The sequence below is a fragment of the Macaca fascicularis genome, chromosome 4 (genome assembly GCF_037993035.2).
Source record: "Macaca fascicularis isolate 582-1 chromosome 4, T2T-MFA8v1.1".
NCBI lineage: Eukaryota > Metazoa > Chordata > Mammalia > Primates > Cercopithecidae > Macaca > Macaca fascicularis.
The window spans coordinates 3,005,234-3,023,708 of NC_088378.1; the positions used below are offsets into that span (position 1 = coordinate 3,005,234).

Below are 18,475 nucleotides of genomic sequence, written 5' to 3' on the forward strand. Positions count from 1 at the left end.
CCTGCTGGGAACTCAGGTTTTCCCTTCCCAGAGGGCCAGTGTGAGGAACACGACTCTCGGGTTGCCGGGGTAAGAGAACCAACCCCTGAGAATGTAATGGGGATTTGGAACTCATCTGTGGAGGGGGAAATGCCTGGCCCGCCCAGAGCTTCCCAGGCTGCCTGGCTGTACACCCAGCTCCATCAGATCATAGGCTTCTGCAGCGTCCACCCCCCAGGGAAATGCCTGTTCCTGCTCACCAATGCACTCGCTGCCCGCCAAGTCCACGAGCTGCAGCCGGGCCTGCACCTGCTCCGCATGCCCTGCGGGGTCCCCGGGAACCGGCTGTGGAGCTGAGGCCCCTTGAGAAGTTCTGCGGCTCCTTCCTGCCCTTCCTGCCTCTGTTTGCTCCCTGGGGAGGGTAGCACTGCAGGCTTGGTCTGCTGCAAGGGGAGCAACGAGGAGGAAAACAGTTGCATGAACCCATGAGGCTGTGCTTTGCCTCAGTCAAGGCTGAGAAGCTTCTGCACTGCACCCTCCCGCCCACACCTCCCACCCAGTAAGAAGTGGGATTTCAGCAGAGGTCCAGGGGATAGTGGCTTCTTGGGGGGAAAACACAGCAAGCTAGAAAGCAGCTTTCTTCACTGTGGAAGGTTGAACTAATGCCTCATTGGCCCAAAGGAAATCAAATACTGCTTCTTAGAAAGATTGATAACGATGTTAATTAAAATCCCACTCAGAAAATCTATGAGCCCTTTTAGAAATAAATTCTACAATCTGCTTGATAATCTTCCACACAAATCCTAACAAAAGGGCTCTTCATTTTAATGCAAATGTCTTTGTAGTGTGTTATTCCTACACAAACTTCTTAGGGTTTTTTAAAAAGCAAGATAACAGTTACTCAGTGTGTAAAACATAGAAAGTACATACAAATTTTTTTTAAGGACATGAAATCCAGTCTTATTCCCACCACCAAGGGCAGCCACACCTCCCCTGTATCGGGAGTGTTTTTGGTAGAGATTGTTGGTGCTCCCTAAACATCAGGCGCCTGTGCCTTGCCGGCCCCCTGCAGGTACAAGGCCCTGTGCCCAGCTGTGGCCTGCTCTGGGCTGCCAGGGGCTACTGTCAGCACGTCCCCGTCACCTCACCTTCCGTTGCCCGAGCAACCTTGGAGGTCACATGTTTCAAGTGCCACGGTGGGAAGACGGATGGGGAACGTTCAGCCACACTGGCCCTCGATACGAGTGAGAAATGGTCTTTCCTGTGTCAACCCACTGAGACCAGGTTTCAACGGGACTACAGTCTCATGTTCCGGCCCCAGACCCGTGGTTCTCCAGGTGTGGTCCCCAGAGCCGTGCTCTTGCAGAAACACACGTTTGGGGTCCAGTCCCAGCCCTGCTGAACCTGAGCATGGGTGGTGTCTGCTATTTGTTCCCACCACCTGCTGCAGGGGATTGGACGCAGCTCAAGTTGGAGAGCTACAGCCCAGGCTTCACAGGCCTTTGTATTCTCTCTGATACGTTACGTAACTGGAATCATTTCATCTACTGCACAGTTTGTAATTTGGGTTTTAAACTGAAACTACACTCATTGTTTCTTCCATGACAAATGCATGTACTCCAAAGTGTATTATGCCCTGCTTTTCTCTCTGTGTTATATTTTATTTAGCAGAGTGTTTTCCTCCCTCCCATTCTCACTTTTTCTTCTCAGCCTGTGATCCCAGTGGCCTTTTCGGTTTGGGATGCAGATAGTGAAAAAGTGTAGCTGGTATTCCCATGCTGGGTCCTGCGAAAGGCCTTGGATGCTGCAGGCACACTGATTTTTCTTCTTCTCCCTTCCTTCTTTTTTCCTCCTCCTCCCCTCCTCCTCCTCCTCCTCCCCCCCCTCCTCCTCCTCCTCCCCCCCTCCTCCTCCTCCTCCTCCCCTCCTCCTCCTCCTCCTCCTCCCTCTCTCCTTCCCTCCCTCCTTCCTTCCTTCCTTCTTTTTTTTGACAGAGTTTTTGCTCTGTTGCCCAGGCTGGAGTGCAGTGGCACAATCTCGGCTCACCGCAACCTCTGCCTCCTGGGTTCAAGCGATTCTCCTGCCTCAGCCTCCTGAGTCACTGGGATTACAGGTGTGTACCACCATGCTCAGCTAATATTTGTATTTTTAGTAGAGACAGGGTTTCACCATGTTGGCCAGGCTGGTCTCGAACTCTTGACCTCAGGTGATCCACCCACCTCAGTCTCCCAAAGTGCTGGAATTACAGGCGTGAGCCACTGCGCCTGGCCTGATTTTTTTTTTTCTCCTTAAGTGGGTTTTTCTATTACTTGCCACTGACCAAGCACAAATGGTGACTTACCAGTGCTATCAGAACAGGCGGCTGTTGTTAGAGTCACCGTAATTATCAGGTGAGACCTGGAGGAATCCGCATGCACCAGGGTGGGGTGCTTTGCTCTGAGCTGCAGACCTCCACGAACGAGCTCCATCAGTTTTGAGGCGCTGCCAACAGCCCTACAGACAAGGCAAGCAGTGGAGAACACAGCACGGGCGGCCCCCCTTACCCAAGGCGACTTCCAAGCCTCCTCGGCTCCTCTCACATGAGCCACGCGTGCCAATGGGGGACTAAAGCCAGTCCTGGGCACAACAAAACATGGTAAAGCAAACTTTTTCCTTTCGAGGCCTAACCAACCTATAGCATCTCTAATCGCTAACCCTGAAATAATGGACTGCTTCCGAACAAAATCAGAGGTTGCTAACCTTTTCAACATCAACTGTTCCTTTATTTATTAGAGCCTCCAGTGACCATGTTTTAAAAGTATTTTGTGCATCAAATCTGATTTATGAAATAAAGGTTTAACCCATTTCCCCATGTTAGTGGATGAGATATGACTGCTAATCAGAGCTCTTAATCAGCAGGAGACAACATTTCCATCACAGCTGTCAGTCAGAGGCTCAAATTTCAGGTGACTTTGTGTGGCCGTATCAGGGTTGCACGGATGATTTCCTTCAGCTCTGTGAAATATTCGGCATGGCTGGCGGGCCCTTCCCTTGCTGCCTCTGGGGCCCAGGATGGGCAGCCTCTCAGGGCCCTCACTCGTGGGGAGGGTTCCTTTTGTCAGCTCCCAGCTGCACCCCCATTGGGGCAAATCCAGCACATGCATGTGGATTTGAAAATTGGGAACTTTGAGGAAAATACTTAATATGGGGGATCCTCACTTTTATAAGAGGATTCATTACATATTCTATGAAATACTTATATTTACAAGTGTGGATAAGTTCATCTCTCCTAGCCTGAGTCGGGTGGGCAAGTTCTTTCACCTCTGCAAGCCTGCTTCCTCATCTGTGAGATGGGATGACGCCCGTCCAAGGTGCTCTTACGAAGATTTTTTCAAAGCTACGTTTATTTGTTTATTTTAATTTTGATTGTAAAAATATTTTGGTTTTTTTTTACTTTTATCTCTAACAGCTTTAAGATATTAATAACGTATGAAAATGGTATATGTTTAAAGTATACACCTTGATATTTTGATATGTGAATACATTGTGAAATGATCACCTATTCCAGCTAATTAACAAATATATCATCCCGACATAGCCAGCTTTAAAGAAAGATCATTCTTACAGCAAATTGACAATTGTGCAACACATACAAAGCATGAAAACACACAAGGAACCATTCAGTGACAAGGAGCACTGACTGGGCCACCACGGCCTATTCTCCTTGGGATCCTTGGGCGTGGGGAGCTCGTTTAGAGACGTCCAGCCTCCTGACCACGCGGCAGGTGCCATTCTCACTCAGAGGCCAGCAGCACAGGGCAAGTGCAGTACTCACTCAGAGGCCAGCAGCGCAACCTCTGTTCGTCCGTCCTTGGCTGTCATCACCTCACGCTTGACCCCTGACACTGCTGCAACAGTGTCTTTGGCCAGAAGGTCAAAAATGTCATTATTGTAAACTTCCACTATGGAGACTTCAACCTTTGGGCTTCTTGAGGGATTTTCCGAAATCAGCCTGTGGGAAAACACGCAAGAGAAACTTACAGAAAGTCTCACAGAGTGATTTTCAGTGTAAGCCAATCACAGCTCCAGACGCCCTAGAGGATGCTCAGTAAGACTGGTGGGGTCCGAGCAGAGGGCTGCACGTTACTCACCCCAAGATCACTCGGGGAAAGGGGGTGTGCCATTTAGGTTGTAGGGTGAATACGTGTCTTGGGAGCAGTTATTTTATCAGAGTTATATTTAAACCAACAGCTTTGCAACCAGAACACAGGATTCTAAATACACAGGGCAAAGAAGCCTGAATATCACATGGCTGTGGTCTAGAAATTACCATGCCCCACTGATCGATCACTGCAGACACCCAAGGCAAGGCACAAGGATGTTCGGGCCTCTAGCACTTCTCCAGTGATGGCGTTTGCTCATTTTAAAACTTTTCCACTTCAGGGAAGCTTCTTTATTCCAATTCCACTTATGCCTTCCAACTGCAACTTTCCTGCAAGCAAGACCCATCAAACCAACTCCGGCTCCTTAAAAAACAGCTGCACAGCTGGGCGCGGTGGCTCACGCCTGTAATCCCAGCACTTCAGGAGGCCGAGGCGGGTGGATCACGAGTCAAGAGATCGAGACCATCATGGCCAACCTGGTGAAACCCCATCTCTGCTAAAAATACAAAACTTAGCTGGTGGGTGCCTGTAGTCCCAACTACTTGGGAGGCGGAGGCAGGAGAATCGCTTGAACCTGGGAGGTGCAGGCTGCAGTGAGCTGAGATCCGGCCACTGCACTCCAGCCTGGGCAACAGAGCGAAACTCCATCTCAAAAACAAAAAAAAACAAAACAAACAAACAAAAAAAAAAGCAGCTGCACATCTTATTTTGCTCCATGTTTTAAAGAACTATGTGCTGACTGTAGGAATGTTTTTGAATAAAGATACTACAGAGAGAGAGAGAGAGAGAAAGAAAACTGTAATCCCACAGCAAGAAAAAGGTGAGTGCTAACCCTGGATTCCCTCCCTTCCTCTCTCCTCCCTCTGGCTTTCTGGTTTGTCTCTGACAAAACTCCCCTTCCAACCTTGTCACCAAATAACAAAGGCCTCTTTCTGTCTGCTGGAGGCGGCTGCCTCCCTACCACATGCAAGGTGATGTCAATCCCACGGTGAGCATTGTGCTTTTCTTGTTCCTAAGGCTATTCTGAGAACTGGGCGAGAAGTCCCGAGTGACAGGGTGCTATCTGTACTCGAGGGAAAATCCAGTTGGGATGTTTCCCACCCAGGCGCTGCCAGGCTGTTTTTTCATCCAGATCTAGAGGAGTTTTGTCTTCTAATGATAAACAGTAAAGAAAATGATGAAGACTAAAATGAAAGAGAAAGTAAGTAAAACTCTTAAGGTAAAAATCATTATTGGCAAAGCATCAAGATTTGGATTAGGTAGGTTCAGCACTGGGGTTAGGTGAGAACACTCTGAGAAGAGTGTGTGCAACAGTGAAAAATGAAGTTAGCTACAGATTTTATTTTACTTTATATTTATTTATTTTTTTGAGACAGAGTCTCGCTCTGTCACCTAGGCTGAAATGCAGAGTCACATTCTCGGCTCACTGCAACCTCTGCCACCCAGGTTCAGTTGATTCTCCTGCCTCAACCTCCTGAGTAGCTGAGATTACAGGTGCCCGCCACCATGCCCGGCTAGTTTTTGTATTTTTAGTAGAGATGGGGTTTCGCCATGTTGGCCAGGCTGGTCTCGAACTCCTGGCCTCAGGTGATCCACCCGCCTAAGCCTCCCAACGTTATGGAATTACAGGTGTGAGCCACTGTGCCCAGCCTAGAGTTTTTACATTCTCCTCCTCTCCACACGTTAGGTAAAAATGCACCACATAGCCAGAAACTTAACCTCCACACTTGGGCCCATCCTTTATGTGACAGTTTGTTCTTTGAGTGTCGCAAAACCTAACTTAGAAATTTCTCAATTACATAATACCGAGGAGTTAATTTGAGAGATTTCCCACAAGTCATTACTGGGCTGTTGACTAGATTCTAGGGACAACGGTGAAAACCACAAGCTTCAGTCTTAGCCTTTAAGCAGCAAAGTGTTGAGAAGGAGACACACAGGTAAAGGACTCCGGGTCCTGCGATGAATGGGTGTGATTCAAATGCACCGGCAGCTTCCCCGACTCTCTGGGGTGGGGAGGGGCAGGGCCATGCTTTGTCTCTGCCATCTTTTCCTGCCCATTTCCTACTGGGTCATAATTACCCATTACCACTCTAGACTTTTAAAAGCAGAAAATTGATCACATGCACTTTTGGATCCCTTGTGCCTCTGACGGTGCGTAGCAGGTAGAGAAACACCACACACTCCTGTTGATAAGGATGACAGCGGAGACCAGTCGGGAAGGAGGCGGTGTCAACAACCAGGTTTAGAAGGAAGGAGAGGGACGTGCAGAGCCAAGGAATCCAGGCAGTAGCATTTTATTTACTTTAAAACAACAGGAAATGGCTTCTCTGGTGCCTTCAGCAATCTAAGAGTAGCGGTTTTCAGGGTCAAGGGTTCCTGTAAACTATCTCCGACATCAGCACTGACATCACTGTGGTTGTGTATCATTTTGGGCAGAGGGCCGTTTGCAACTTGAGTCACGAACACCCAAGCTCACCCCCAGCCCTGGCCCAGCGCACCCCTCTCCAGGTGTGGATGTGACGAGGGAGGACACGGTCCGTGTCTGCTCGGATTCTCGTTTCTGCAAACGAGGAAAGAGAGGTACAGGGAGAGTAGGGCCTTGCCCGGGGCCATTCACTTGGAAGAGCAGAGATCTGAGACTCAGACTGAGGGATTCCAGTGCCACAAATCACTGTGCCCTGGAGGGAGACGCACAGCACCCGAGGCTCAGAACAGCAAAACGGAAAAACCATTTTAGAAAGGAGGCGACTGAAACGCTTGCCAGTTATGTGATGGGCCCATTGGCAACGCTGATTATCCGGTTTCCGGAGAGGCCCAGCCAACTGGCCATGGTCCTGATGGATCTTCCCCAACATTTTTAGGCAGCTAACAGCCCTTCCCAGCACTCCCTCAGCGCAGTTCCTGCCCCGCAGCACCGCTCCCACCCCCTCGCAGCGCCGCTCCCGCCCCCTCGCAGCCCTCTGCCATCCTGGGTATGCTTCCATAGGTCAAAGTATGAGGCCTGCTCTCACTGGCTGTGCATCCTGCCTCTCTAAGCCCAGCTGAGGGCGGAAATGGCCTTGGAAGCAAGCATGCAGCTCAGGCTGGGAACACTAGGAAGTCCACCTCTGGGACGTGCTGCCTGGCCACATTGCCTCGTTCCACCACGGTGTCCCCGCTCTCACAGATGAGAAGAAACGCGGCGCGGGGTGGAGAGGGAGTCTGGAAGCTCCCAGCATTCTCTCGCACTTTCTACCTCAGTTCCCCAGTGCTCTTGCCTGAGCCTTAAAGTTTCTGGAACTTAAAGAGTTTGCTTAGCAGAAGGAAAAATGACTGGTCGAATATTTAATGACATGCACAACTCATGCAAGCTCAAACTCCTGACCTCGTGATCCTCCTGCCTCGGCCTCCCAAAGTGCTGATGTGTCCGGAATTGGTAGGTTCTTGGTCTCACTGACTTCAAGAATGAAGCTGCGGACCCTAGCGGTGAGTGTTACAGTTCTTAAAGATGGTGTGTCTGGAGTTTGTTCCTTCTGACGTTCGGACGTGTTTGCAGTTTCTTCCTTCTGGTGGGTTTGTGGTCTCACTGGCTTCAGGAGGGAAGCTGCAGACCTTTGCAGTGAGTGTTACAGCTCAAAAAGACAGTGTGGACACAAAGAGTGAGCAGCAGCAAGATATATTGTAAAGAACAAAAGAATAAAGCTTCCACAGTGTGGAAAGGGACCTGAGCGGGTTGCCACTTGGCGATAGGCGAGTCTCACCGCTTGGCAGTACTCTGTATCTAGCTAACCTAGTGGGGACTTGGAGAACTTTTCTGTCTAGCATTCTGTGTCTAGCTAAAGGATTGTAAATGCACCAATCAGCACTCTGTGTCTAGCTTAGGGCTTGTAAATCCACCAATCAGTACTCTGTGTCTCGCTCAAGGTTTGTAAATACACGAATCAGTACTCTGTATCTAGCTAACCTAGTGGGAACTTTGAGAACTTTTTTGTCTAGCACTCTGTGTCTAGCTACAGGATTGTAAATGCACCAATCAGCACTCTGTGTCTAGCTCAGGGATTGTAAACGCACCAATCAGCACTCTGTCAAAATGGACCAATCAGCTCTCTGTAAAATGGACCAATCAGTTCTCTGCAAAATAGATGGATCAGCTCTCTGTAAAATGGACCAATCAGCAGGATGTGGTGGGGTCAGATAAGGGAATAAAAGCAGGCTGCCCCAGCCAACAGTGGCAACCCACTCGCGTCCCCTTCCACACTGTGCAAGCTTTGTTCTTTCGCTCTTTATAATAAATCTTGCTGCTGCTCACTCTTTGGGTCCATGGTGCCTTTATGAGCTGTAACACTCACCGTGAAGGTCTTCAACTTCACTCCTGAAGCCAGCGATACCACAAACCCACCGGTAAGAGCACACAACTCCAGACACACTGCCTTTAAGAGCTGTAACACCCACCGCAAAGGTCTGCAGCTTCACTCCTGAAGTCAGCGAGACCACGAACCCACCAGAAGGAAGAAACTATGGACACATCTGAAGGAACAAACTCCGGACACACCATCTTTAAGAACTGTAACACCATGAGGGTCCACGCTTCGTTCTTGAAGTCAGCGAGACCAAGAACCCACCAATTCTGGACACACTGGAATTACAGGTGTGAGCCACCGCACCCAGCTACTGAAATGACTTGTTACTATTTTTTTTTCTAGGACTAATTTTGTTGGTGAAATCATGACACGGGCAGTGGGTCTCTTTCGAGAATGTGCTAAAGGGTCGGGAGCATCTTCGCAGGCCATGTTGGCTGGACCCCTAAAGAGAAGTGGATGCATACACTCCTGATGGCGGCAGGAGGAAGGGCGATGGAAGAATGGGAGTTTTCCCTCTGTGTTTCCCATTCCAGGACAGAAAACTTCCATCCCCCACCATCCCCCACCTCCACCCCTACCCAGGAAACCCTCTAACTCGGGATCTCTTTCAAGAAATTTTGTCTTAGCCAGGCACGGTGCCTCATGCCTATAATCCCAGCCCTTTTGGAGGCCGAGGCGAGTGGATCACCTGAGGTCAGGAGTTTGAGACCCAGCATGGCCAACATGGCGAAACCCCATCTCTACTAAAAATACAAAAATTAGCTGGGCACGGTGGGGCAGACCTGTGATCCCAGCTACTGGGGAGGCTGAGGAGGGAGAATCGCTTGAACCCAGGAGGCAGAGGTTGTAGTGAGCCGAGATCGCACCATTGCACTCCAGCCTGGGTGACAAAGCAAGACCTTCTCTCTAAAAAAATTAAAGATTCAAAAAAGTTTTGTCTTAATGATAGAATTTGAACATAATTTCATCACAGGAACTGGTAGCAATAATGCCCAGAAGTATGGAAGCGCTTGGTAATGTTGAATGTATCTGATGAGGTTATGGGGTTTGACCACCTTCTTCAAAAAAAAGTGGTAATAATTTTTGCCGTGTGATAACCAAGGTGCTGACTGCCTGGCTTCCCTGCCATATTTCTCTGCCCCACTCATCACCATCAGCGGTACCTGAAGAGCTCCTCAGCTGCTCTAGGGATAATTCCTAAGTCACTCTGTGGGTCAAGCGGCAACACAGGGCCGTCGTCCGAATGGGGTCCCAACATGGTATAGCTCTTCCCGCTGCCCGTCTGTCCATACGCCATAACACAAACATTGTACCTAAAATTCAGAGCAGATTCAGTCCAGCAAAACACACAGAGGGCTAGTGCCAAGAAGATTCCAGGAAAAATTTTCACTTGTCTGAGAAACTTCAATAAATTTCATTCCCTATTCCCCTGTTACTCCATTTCTTATAAATTACGTTTTCATTTAACCACAACTATTTTTTTTGCATAATCCATCCTGGTTGCTATCTTGTTGTATGATATTGGATTAAACGGTATTTGCACTGACACACACACACAGCGTGGGTTCACCCTTCCCTGTTTCTCCTGGGCATTTCCATCTCCCCGTTCTCCAGCTCAGCATTCATACAGGGATTCTGGCCTTAGCAAGGCCTTCCTAAATCCGCATACCTTCACTGTAACTATCTTTTTTTTTTCTCGAGACGGATTCTTGCTCTGTCACCCAGGCTAGAGTGCAATGGCTCAATTTTGGCTCACTGCAACCTCTGCCTCACAGATTCAAGCGATTCTCCTGCCTTAGCCTGCTGAGTAGCTGAGATCAGCCCAGCTAATTTTTGTATTTTTAGTAGAGACAGAGTTTCGCCATGTTGGCCAGGCTGGTCTCAAACTCCTGGACTCAAGGAATCTTCCTGTTTTAGCCTCCTAAAGTGCTGGGATTACAAGCATGAGTCATTTTTGTATACGTTTTCATACAAAAACTATTTTTGTACTTTGTAATTGGAAGGGACTTTGAGGTGCTCATGTCCACAGTCAATCCACATGTGCTGAGGTGCTCTCTGTGACAGTAGCACCTGCCGCCTCTTGGCCCCAAGACCCTCGATTAGCTGACTGCAGCTTATTTCAGAGAAGATAAGAACTACCAACACATCCCCACATTTCCTTCCAGTTGTGCTGTTTAGCCTGAAGTATGAATGGGAGGATCGGAAATATTTGGAAGACTATTTAAAATAAGTATGATAGAAAATCATCTCAGTCATGACGTTGAAGATGTTCGTGGTTGTAAAGGTGTGGGTCCACCTGGCCTGATGCTAAGTGGGTTCATGCCTCAGAGCAGGATCTCCAGCCCTGACCCCTCATCCAAGTCACCTGGGGACATTCAGCAAGTCCTGCACTCAGAAATTCTGACTTAACTGGTCAACTGTGACTCCCATTTATCAATACCGGTTTAACGTGGTGTATCCACCACAAGTCAAACAAATAAAGGTTGTTGTTTTGACAAAATGATTGTGAGACAGTGTTCTCATTGACTGCCATCTAAATCACCCCTAGAACAGGATAGGAAAAGCAGCAGAGCCCAGTCCTGGGGCTGACCGTTCGAGTCACTAGGGTTGACTGTTACATTCCAGCCACAAGAGCCTGGAAACCACATGCTCCCGCCAAACTGATGAGGCCTCTCCGTTACCATCCTGTGAGTTTTCCTTCCAGGATTAAAAAGTCTCAAGGCATGCATAACAAAACCCCACTACAGGCTACGTCTCTTCCGGCTTCCCCGAATTCATTTACATGCATTTCTTTGTGTGGAGAATATCTTTGACCACAACAGATAAATGGGTTCTTACAGGGGTCTTTCAACCATTTAAGAATGTAGAGTAAAAGGAAACTTCCTGAAGAAGGAGGCTGTAAACCAGAAATACAATTCTAAGGGCCCCCAGCCATCTGAATGGACTTCCTCCTTGGCCAGGGCACTCTAAAATTTTATCTCAGAGTCTGGTTCAGGCCACGACAGGAAGTGGGGGCCAGACAAGCTTCATGATATCCTCCAGCGTTAACATTGACACAGACCTTACATCTGACAAGAAACATCTATGATCTGTTCTCTCTGAAGCTGCCACATGAAGGCTTCCTCTGCAAATAAGAACTTTAGTCTCCATAATCCTTTACCTTAACCCAGACATTCCGGAGCCAATGTATTTCTTAAATGAACTGGATTGAAGTCTCATGTCTCCCTGAAATGTATAAAACCAAACTGTGCCCAACCACCTTCGGCACATGTTCTCAGGACCTCCTGGGCTGTGACCTGGGCCACGGTCACTCATATTTGGCTCAGGATAAATCTCTCCCAATATTTTACAGACTTTGACTCTTTTTGCTGACAAGACTCAGAACTTAACTCCATCTGTTTCGCGTTATCCTGGAAAGGCAGTTCTGGCAGTGATCACTGTGACCACGATGTCTTTCTTATTTCTGGAATCTGCTTACTTAAAAGATGCCTATTTGAAAGGAGACTCCCCTATCATTTTCAAAACCATTTCTTCAGATGGGTATAAAAATTCCAGCCTTCTGGAGGAAGAGTTGAAGCAGCAACTGCATCATGATTGGCAGAGCGGCCCCGCGTGCGCGCGCGGTCAGACGCAGGAGCTTCCTGAGTTGACCTGCTGGTCGGATCATGCGCCTTTGGGGCGCGCAGCACACTGTGTAATTGCAGTTTCTGGGTCCTTGAGGTTCCTTGTGGTTGGCTGTGCAGAAGCCTTTGCTGGACAAATGCAAGTAAGTCTTCGTCAGGAACTTGACGTGGATTTCTGCCAGAAAACTGAGATTCTTCAAAATGCCCCGGAGTGGAAACTATGGGCTTAAGGTGTCTCCATTAAGTAAAAAAATATTCTTCATTCCTAAATTACGACCCGCTGCCTTTGACATCAGTGGTTGTATATTGCAAGAATAGAAGGCTGATTCCCAAAGGGAAAAGTCCCTAAATCTGCCTTTGACATCAGTGGTTGTATATTGCAAGAATAGAAGGCTGATTCCCAGAAGGAAAAGTCCCTAAATCTGACGTTCACATTCCTTACAGATTTTTTTTTTTTAAATTCTGAAATATAAAAGAATCCCAGAGAGAATGGCAGCTGCATTCACAGGCTTAAGCCCACATACAATGTAACTAAAATGGAGTTTGGAATCCCAGGTGGATATACTCATTTAACAAGCATTCTCCAAATCATTCTCACTGCTTTTCCCAGGGTGTGGAGATAGTCTCCATGGATGCAAGCGGAGTCCACGCTGGGTGACCCATGGACATGCTCTGCAGTGCTGTAAAATGCTCAGACTCTAATGCGACATTCTCACTCCACAGCACAATGAAGCTTCTTTATATTCAAATGTAACTATGATAACTGGCCTTCAAAGTATTTTCACTCACCCATCCAAGAGAGACGTGAGTAGGGGACACACATCTCCAAAGACCGCACTCTGAGACTCTGCTGGACCATAAACCCTGAGAGACAAAGGGAAAATACTGCATTAATAGAAGAAGCAGAAAGCTACTATAGCATATGCAGACTCAGAAACCTGGGAACACAATACCCCCGTGGACTTCCCATCCCCGCAACACCATCGGAATTCTTCAACAAAAGATTAATCTGTGTTATTTTTCAAGATAACAGAGGTTAAGAAAAAGATACTACTTTCTGCTATGAAAATGTAATAAGCATAAATGAAGTGACAAATGCTTGCAAGATAGGAGGGAAGGAAAGGGAGGGGAGGGGGAGGAGAAAGGAGAGGGGAGGAGAAATCAGAGAGGAGGGGGGAGGGGAGGGGAGGGAGGAGGGGGAGGGGAGGAGAGAGGAGGAGGGAGAGGAAGAGAGAGGAGGAGGGAGAGGAGGAGAGGGGAAGGGGAGGGGAGGAGAGAGAAGGGGGAGGGGAGGAGGGGGGGAGGGGAGGGTGAGGGGAGGAGAGAGAGAAGGGGGGAGGGGAGGGAAGGGGGAGAGGAGTGGAGGGGAGGGGGAGGGGAGGAGAGAGAGAAGGGGGAAGGGGAGGGGAGGGGGAGAGGAGGGGAGGGGGAGGGAAGGGGAGGGGGAGAGGAGGGGAGGGGAGGGGGAGGGGAGGAGAGGGGAGGGGGAGGGGAGGAGAGGGGAGGGGGAGGGGAAGAGAGGGAAGGGGGAGGGGGGAGAGGAGGGGAGGGAGGGAGAGAGGGAGGGACAGAGGGAGGATATAATTATTCCATAACTAAATCGGCTCTACTGTGGAGGGCCCAACAGTAACAATGTCAAACTCACACTCTGAGCGATATTTGATATATAACATTCGCTTTTTGTGTTCAAGCTTTTAAAAATCTTGTTTTCCTAGGCCCCAGGTCAGTTCAGCAGAACTTGAATCGATATCATGGGATCGGATGTCTGCTCTGCAAAGGAAACTTCATGTGGTTCTGGGTCTATAAACAGGTACAAATAAAACAAAATAGGAAGCAATGTCCAAAAACTGCCGTTTCCTGCACAATTTGAAAGCAGCCTGGAGCACAGTGAGAGAGCAGGCTCCCTGGCAGCTGCCCAGCAGTGGCGGGTGGTTGCGCTTGGTCAGGTCTGCTTTGATGTGAAACTCAGTTTCCTGAACTACAGGTTTTGACTTAGCTGGAACCACGTTTTTTCCTTCCTTCATTTTCAAGGGTGTCCTGTCGCTCAGTTGATCCATGTCATCTCCAGCCACGGGATTAATTTTACACAGAGTGGGGACCCTTATGAGGTGTTGCCATATGCATGATTTAGAGGGTACAGTGAGCACTGTGTGGGAAGATGCTCAGGGCTGAGATCCTTTTTAACTTTTCACTCAGAAAATACACCAAGATACAAAAGTAGAAAGAATAGAAAAGTCAGCCCCATGTGCACATTGCCTGGCTCCAGACCCAGGCCTGGCCTGCTTCTCACGCTGAAGCTGACCTGAGGTTCATTTCATCTGGAAAGGCCAATACATCTGTAAAGGATGATGACTTTAAAACATAACAGTCTTCCCACGACCATGCCTTAAAAATGAGTGTTAGTTATTCCTTAGCACCATCCAAAAGTCAGTGTTTGCATTTCCTCAGTTGTCTAGTAAGTTTCTTTTTCCAGTCAGTGTTTTAGAAATGATAATTCATCATGGCATCTACACTGCACAGGATTGCTGCCTTCTAAGTCTCCTAATCTATGGCAAGGGTTGGCAAACTTTTTCTCAAAAAAAAACTAGATAGTAAATATTTTAGGCTTTGTGAACATCTTACCTTTAAAGAATATTGGAGTTTTTCCCAGTAATGGGAGGGAAAAGTCCAAGATGCCGACTACCTGCAATACTCTTTACCTGCAATACTCTTTTCCTGCAATACTCTTTACCTGCAATACTCTTTTCCTGCAATACTATTTACCTGCAATACTATTTACCTGCGGTACTCTTTACCTGCAATACTCTTTTCTTGCAATACTATTTACCTGCAGTACTCTTTACCTGCAATACTATTTACCTGCAGTACTCTTTACCTACAATACTCTTTTCTTGCAATACTATTTACCTGCAGTACTCTACCTGCAATACTCTTTTCCTGCAATTCTATTTACCTGCAATACTATTTACCTGCAGTACTCTTTACCTGCAATACTCTTTTCTTGCAATACTATTTACCTGCAGTACTCTTTTCCTGCAATTCTATTTACCTGCAATACTATTTACCTACAGTACTCTTTACCTGCAATACTCTTTTCTTGCAATACTATTTACCTGCAGTACTCTTTACCTGCAATACTGTTTACCTGCAGTACTCTTTACCTGCAATATTCTTTTCTTGCAATACTATTTACCTGCAGTACTCTTTACCTGCAATACTATTTAATATTGCATCGAGCTATGATTGGCTTATGCAGTTGGACAAAAGAAATCAATTAGTGACATAAGAATCAGAAAAGATAAAACAATTTCCCCTTGGAGCTAACACAGCCATACATCTGAGAAATCCAAATTCAAACGACAAAGAAAATTACTAAATCAATACAATAATTTAACAAAACAGCAGGTCATAAAATTAATGTGAAAACATTAATGGCCCTCTTACAAATAGAGTTAGAAGCCATGCTGGGAGATGAGACTCTATTAGTGATAGCAACAAAAATATGCCTGGGAATAAACTTAATAAGAAATGTTCTAATCCTTCATAAAGAAAATGATAAAAGGCTCCTGAAAATACATGATTAAACTCAAATAAGTGAAAAGTCACAGCATGTTCCTGAATGGAAGAGTCAACTCATGAAGAGGCCCATTTTTCCAAAGTTAGTTTATAAACTTACCTCAATCCCCCCAAAATACTGTATATGCTGTCAGGTTTTTCCTGGAGCTCCACAGTTATTATAATTTTTTTTTTTTCCTGGCAAAATAAAATAGTGAGAATAGAAAGAAGCCCTGGAAAATAGAGGAACTGGGATGGGGCGAGCTCAGACACTGGAACCTTCTCTGAGACTCTATCTACAACAGCTTGGTCTTGCTGCGTGAATTAGTAAGTAGGCCGAAGGAAGAGGGGGAAATGCCAGACAGACACAACTCCATGTGGCAATGGGTCAGATAAAGGGACATCTCAGATCGGTGGGGACAGAGGTGTTTTAATAAGTGGTGATGCAGGCTGGGCACGATGGCTCACGTCTGCAATCCTAGCACTTTGGGAGGCCAAGGTGGACGGATCGTTTGAGCCCAGGAGTTTGAGACCAGCCTGGGCAATGGGCAAAACTCCATCTCAATATCCTTTTTTTTAATAAATAAATTTTAAAATATTATTTTAAATTAATATTTTAAAATATAAGTGGTGTTGCAGTAAATGAAGAGATTTAAAAAGATAAAATTGGATCAATTCTTTATAAAATGGACTAGGACACATTCCTAACAGACCACAAGTTTAATGAAAACCATCCGGCCATGCGTGTCCCAGCAGAGTCCACGGGTGGGTTCTTCTAGAACCTGGCAGCCTTTTCACCTATGATCATGTAAAAACGTACGTGTGGCTCAAAGACATCAGAAGCAGACAACAGACTGAGAAAGTAGTTGCAGCTTAAATATCTCTGCTATATCAAGTGCTCCTAGCAATACAGAAAGGAAAGGTCAGTCCTTGTAGAGAAAATAGCTAGAGAAGTGAAGAACGCACAGAAAAAAAAAAAAAAAGATGCAAATGACGGAACCACACGAAAAGACTCAACCTCGCTCTGAAGAGATGCTACACAGACAACCCGTTTCTCACCCACAGACCGGAACAACCCATGCATCTGACCTTGTGCTCCGTGGGGATGTGGAGGGAAGCTGGCCTTGCTCACGTGGCTGTCTGGGGAGGAGGGGCGGCCCCGGTGCTAGTGGGAAACTGGCCCTAGGACCTGGCACTCCCAGCACCCACCTCCCACCTCCCACAGTCATGCCCAGCCACAGCGAAGGCTCCTGTGCTCGGAGCCTGTCAGTCTCATTCTTTTTCTCCATAACTTTGACCATTTTTCCCCCAACCTGGAATCTCCTTTCCCTTTTTCTTTTTCTCTCCTTTTTTTTTTTTTGAGACAGAGTCTTGCTCTGTCGCCCAGGCTGGAATGCAATGGCCCGATGTCAGCTCACTGCAACCTCTGCCTCCTTGGTTCCATCGATTCTCTCTGCCTCAGTCTCTCAAGTAGCTGGGACTACAGGTGTGTGCCACCATGTCCAGCTAATTTTTTGTATTTTAGTGGAGACTGGATTTCACCATGTTGCCCAGGGTGGTCTCAAATGACCTCAGGCAATCTGCCCGCCTCTGCCTCCCAAAGTGCTAGGATTACAGGCGTGAGCCACCACCCCCAGCCTCCTTTCCCTTTTTCTCGGCCTGATTAACTCCTGGTTAGCTGAGCTGTTGAGCCCCAGGTTGAGGGCCTCCCCCATCTCTGCCTCCCACCGCGCTGTTGTGTTGGTGGCTTCTGTGCTCAGCGCAGCCTCCCGGGCACCGTCCCTACAGCTCTAGGTCTTGGTGGCAAAAATGCTGCCTTCCTCTCACCTACATCCCTTGTGTCTAACAGGGTGCCTGGCACATAACAGGTGCTCAGAAAATGTTTGCACTTGAATGACTATAGAAATTTAACACAAATGTGTCAGTTAGGAATATCGTATTGTAAATTCCTGTTCTACAAGAACACAGCCAGGAGTGTCCTTCAGCCTTCTGATAAATGAATTATTCTCAAAACAATGAACATGACTTATTCTTTTTCTCCTTGCACTTTGGATCAATGGCATTACTTTTGTTTGTTTGTTTTTTTAAAATAATATTTTTATTTCACATAGAAAATATACCTTCTTCCGACCCTGGGCCTATTAATATTTTTTCTGAATAGTAAGAATTGAACTTTTCCCCTCATATAAATTTATTTTTACAATAAGTAAAGGGCTGAAGGTGTTGGAATTTTTTTTTTTTTCCGAATGGAAATAAAATATTTTGACGTTTATTAGTTCCATAAAAAGCTGTTATAAAAACCAACAATGTTCTGATTTCATAAGAACCATATGCTCCACTGTTTCTAAAAATAAGATGATCCCGAATACTAAATGGTAATACCCCAGAATAAATTCTTGCAGAGATTTACATTTAAAGTCTCCCTTTCCTCAATAGATAGCAAGTTGCACAAATTCTTCTATTTTCTGTTCACTTCAAGCAGCACAATTTTGACCTTTCCCTTTGACCCTCAGTGTACTCGTACTGAGACGGAGCCCTCTGAGAAGACGCACGTCGGCATGGCCGGTGCTGCTCCACTTCCTTCTTCCCCAAACAAGGTCACGTGAGTCCCGAGGGTGGTTTCCTCACCACAGCGCCCTTGCCTGTGCTTCTGCACTGACCTAAGCAGCAGCCTGGTGTCATCCAAAGACTGAGACCTTCTGCCCAAATCCACCGCTTACTAAAAGCCATCCTTTCACTAGACTGGGCAGTGGTGCCCCCCGCAGCTTCCTCCTCAGGTCCTCCTGGGATGATCAAAAGCCTGAAAGTAGTTGGAGACTCTCAAGGGCTACGTGAA

At 47.1% G+C, this 18,475-nt stretch overlaps 1 protein-coding gene across 10 annotated transcripts in view; it reads right to left on the reverse strand.

Annotated features, from left to right (window-relative positions):
• The window catches only part of KIF25 (kinesin family member 25), a 67,792-nt gene that overhangs the window by 2,663 nt on the left and 46,654 nt on the right, over positions 1-18,475 (reverse strand). For 8 of the 10 annotated variants that reach the window (XM_045391750.3, XM_074036744.1, XM_074036740.1 and 5 more), the window contains 5 exons: positions 12,874-12,948; positions 9,625-9,774; positions 3,794-3,970; positions 2,321-2,472; positions 240-422 (listed from right to left, as the gene is read on the reverse strand). In XM_045391750.3, coding sequence (XP_045247685.2) covers positions 240-422; positions 2,321-2,472; positions 3,794-3,970; positions 9,625-9,774; positions 12,874-12,948 — 737 coding nt within the window. Of the gene's footprint in view, positions 1-239; positions 423-2,320; positions 2,473-3,793; positions 3,971-9,624; positions 9,775-12,873; positions 12,949-13,037; positions 13,166-18,475 lie in introns of those variants that run through there. The other 2 variants (XM_074036741.1, XM_074036738.1) reach the window with 2 other exon arrangements.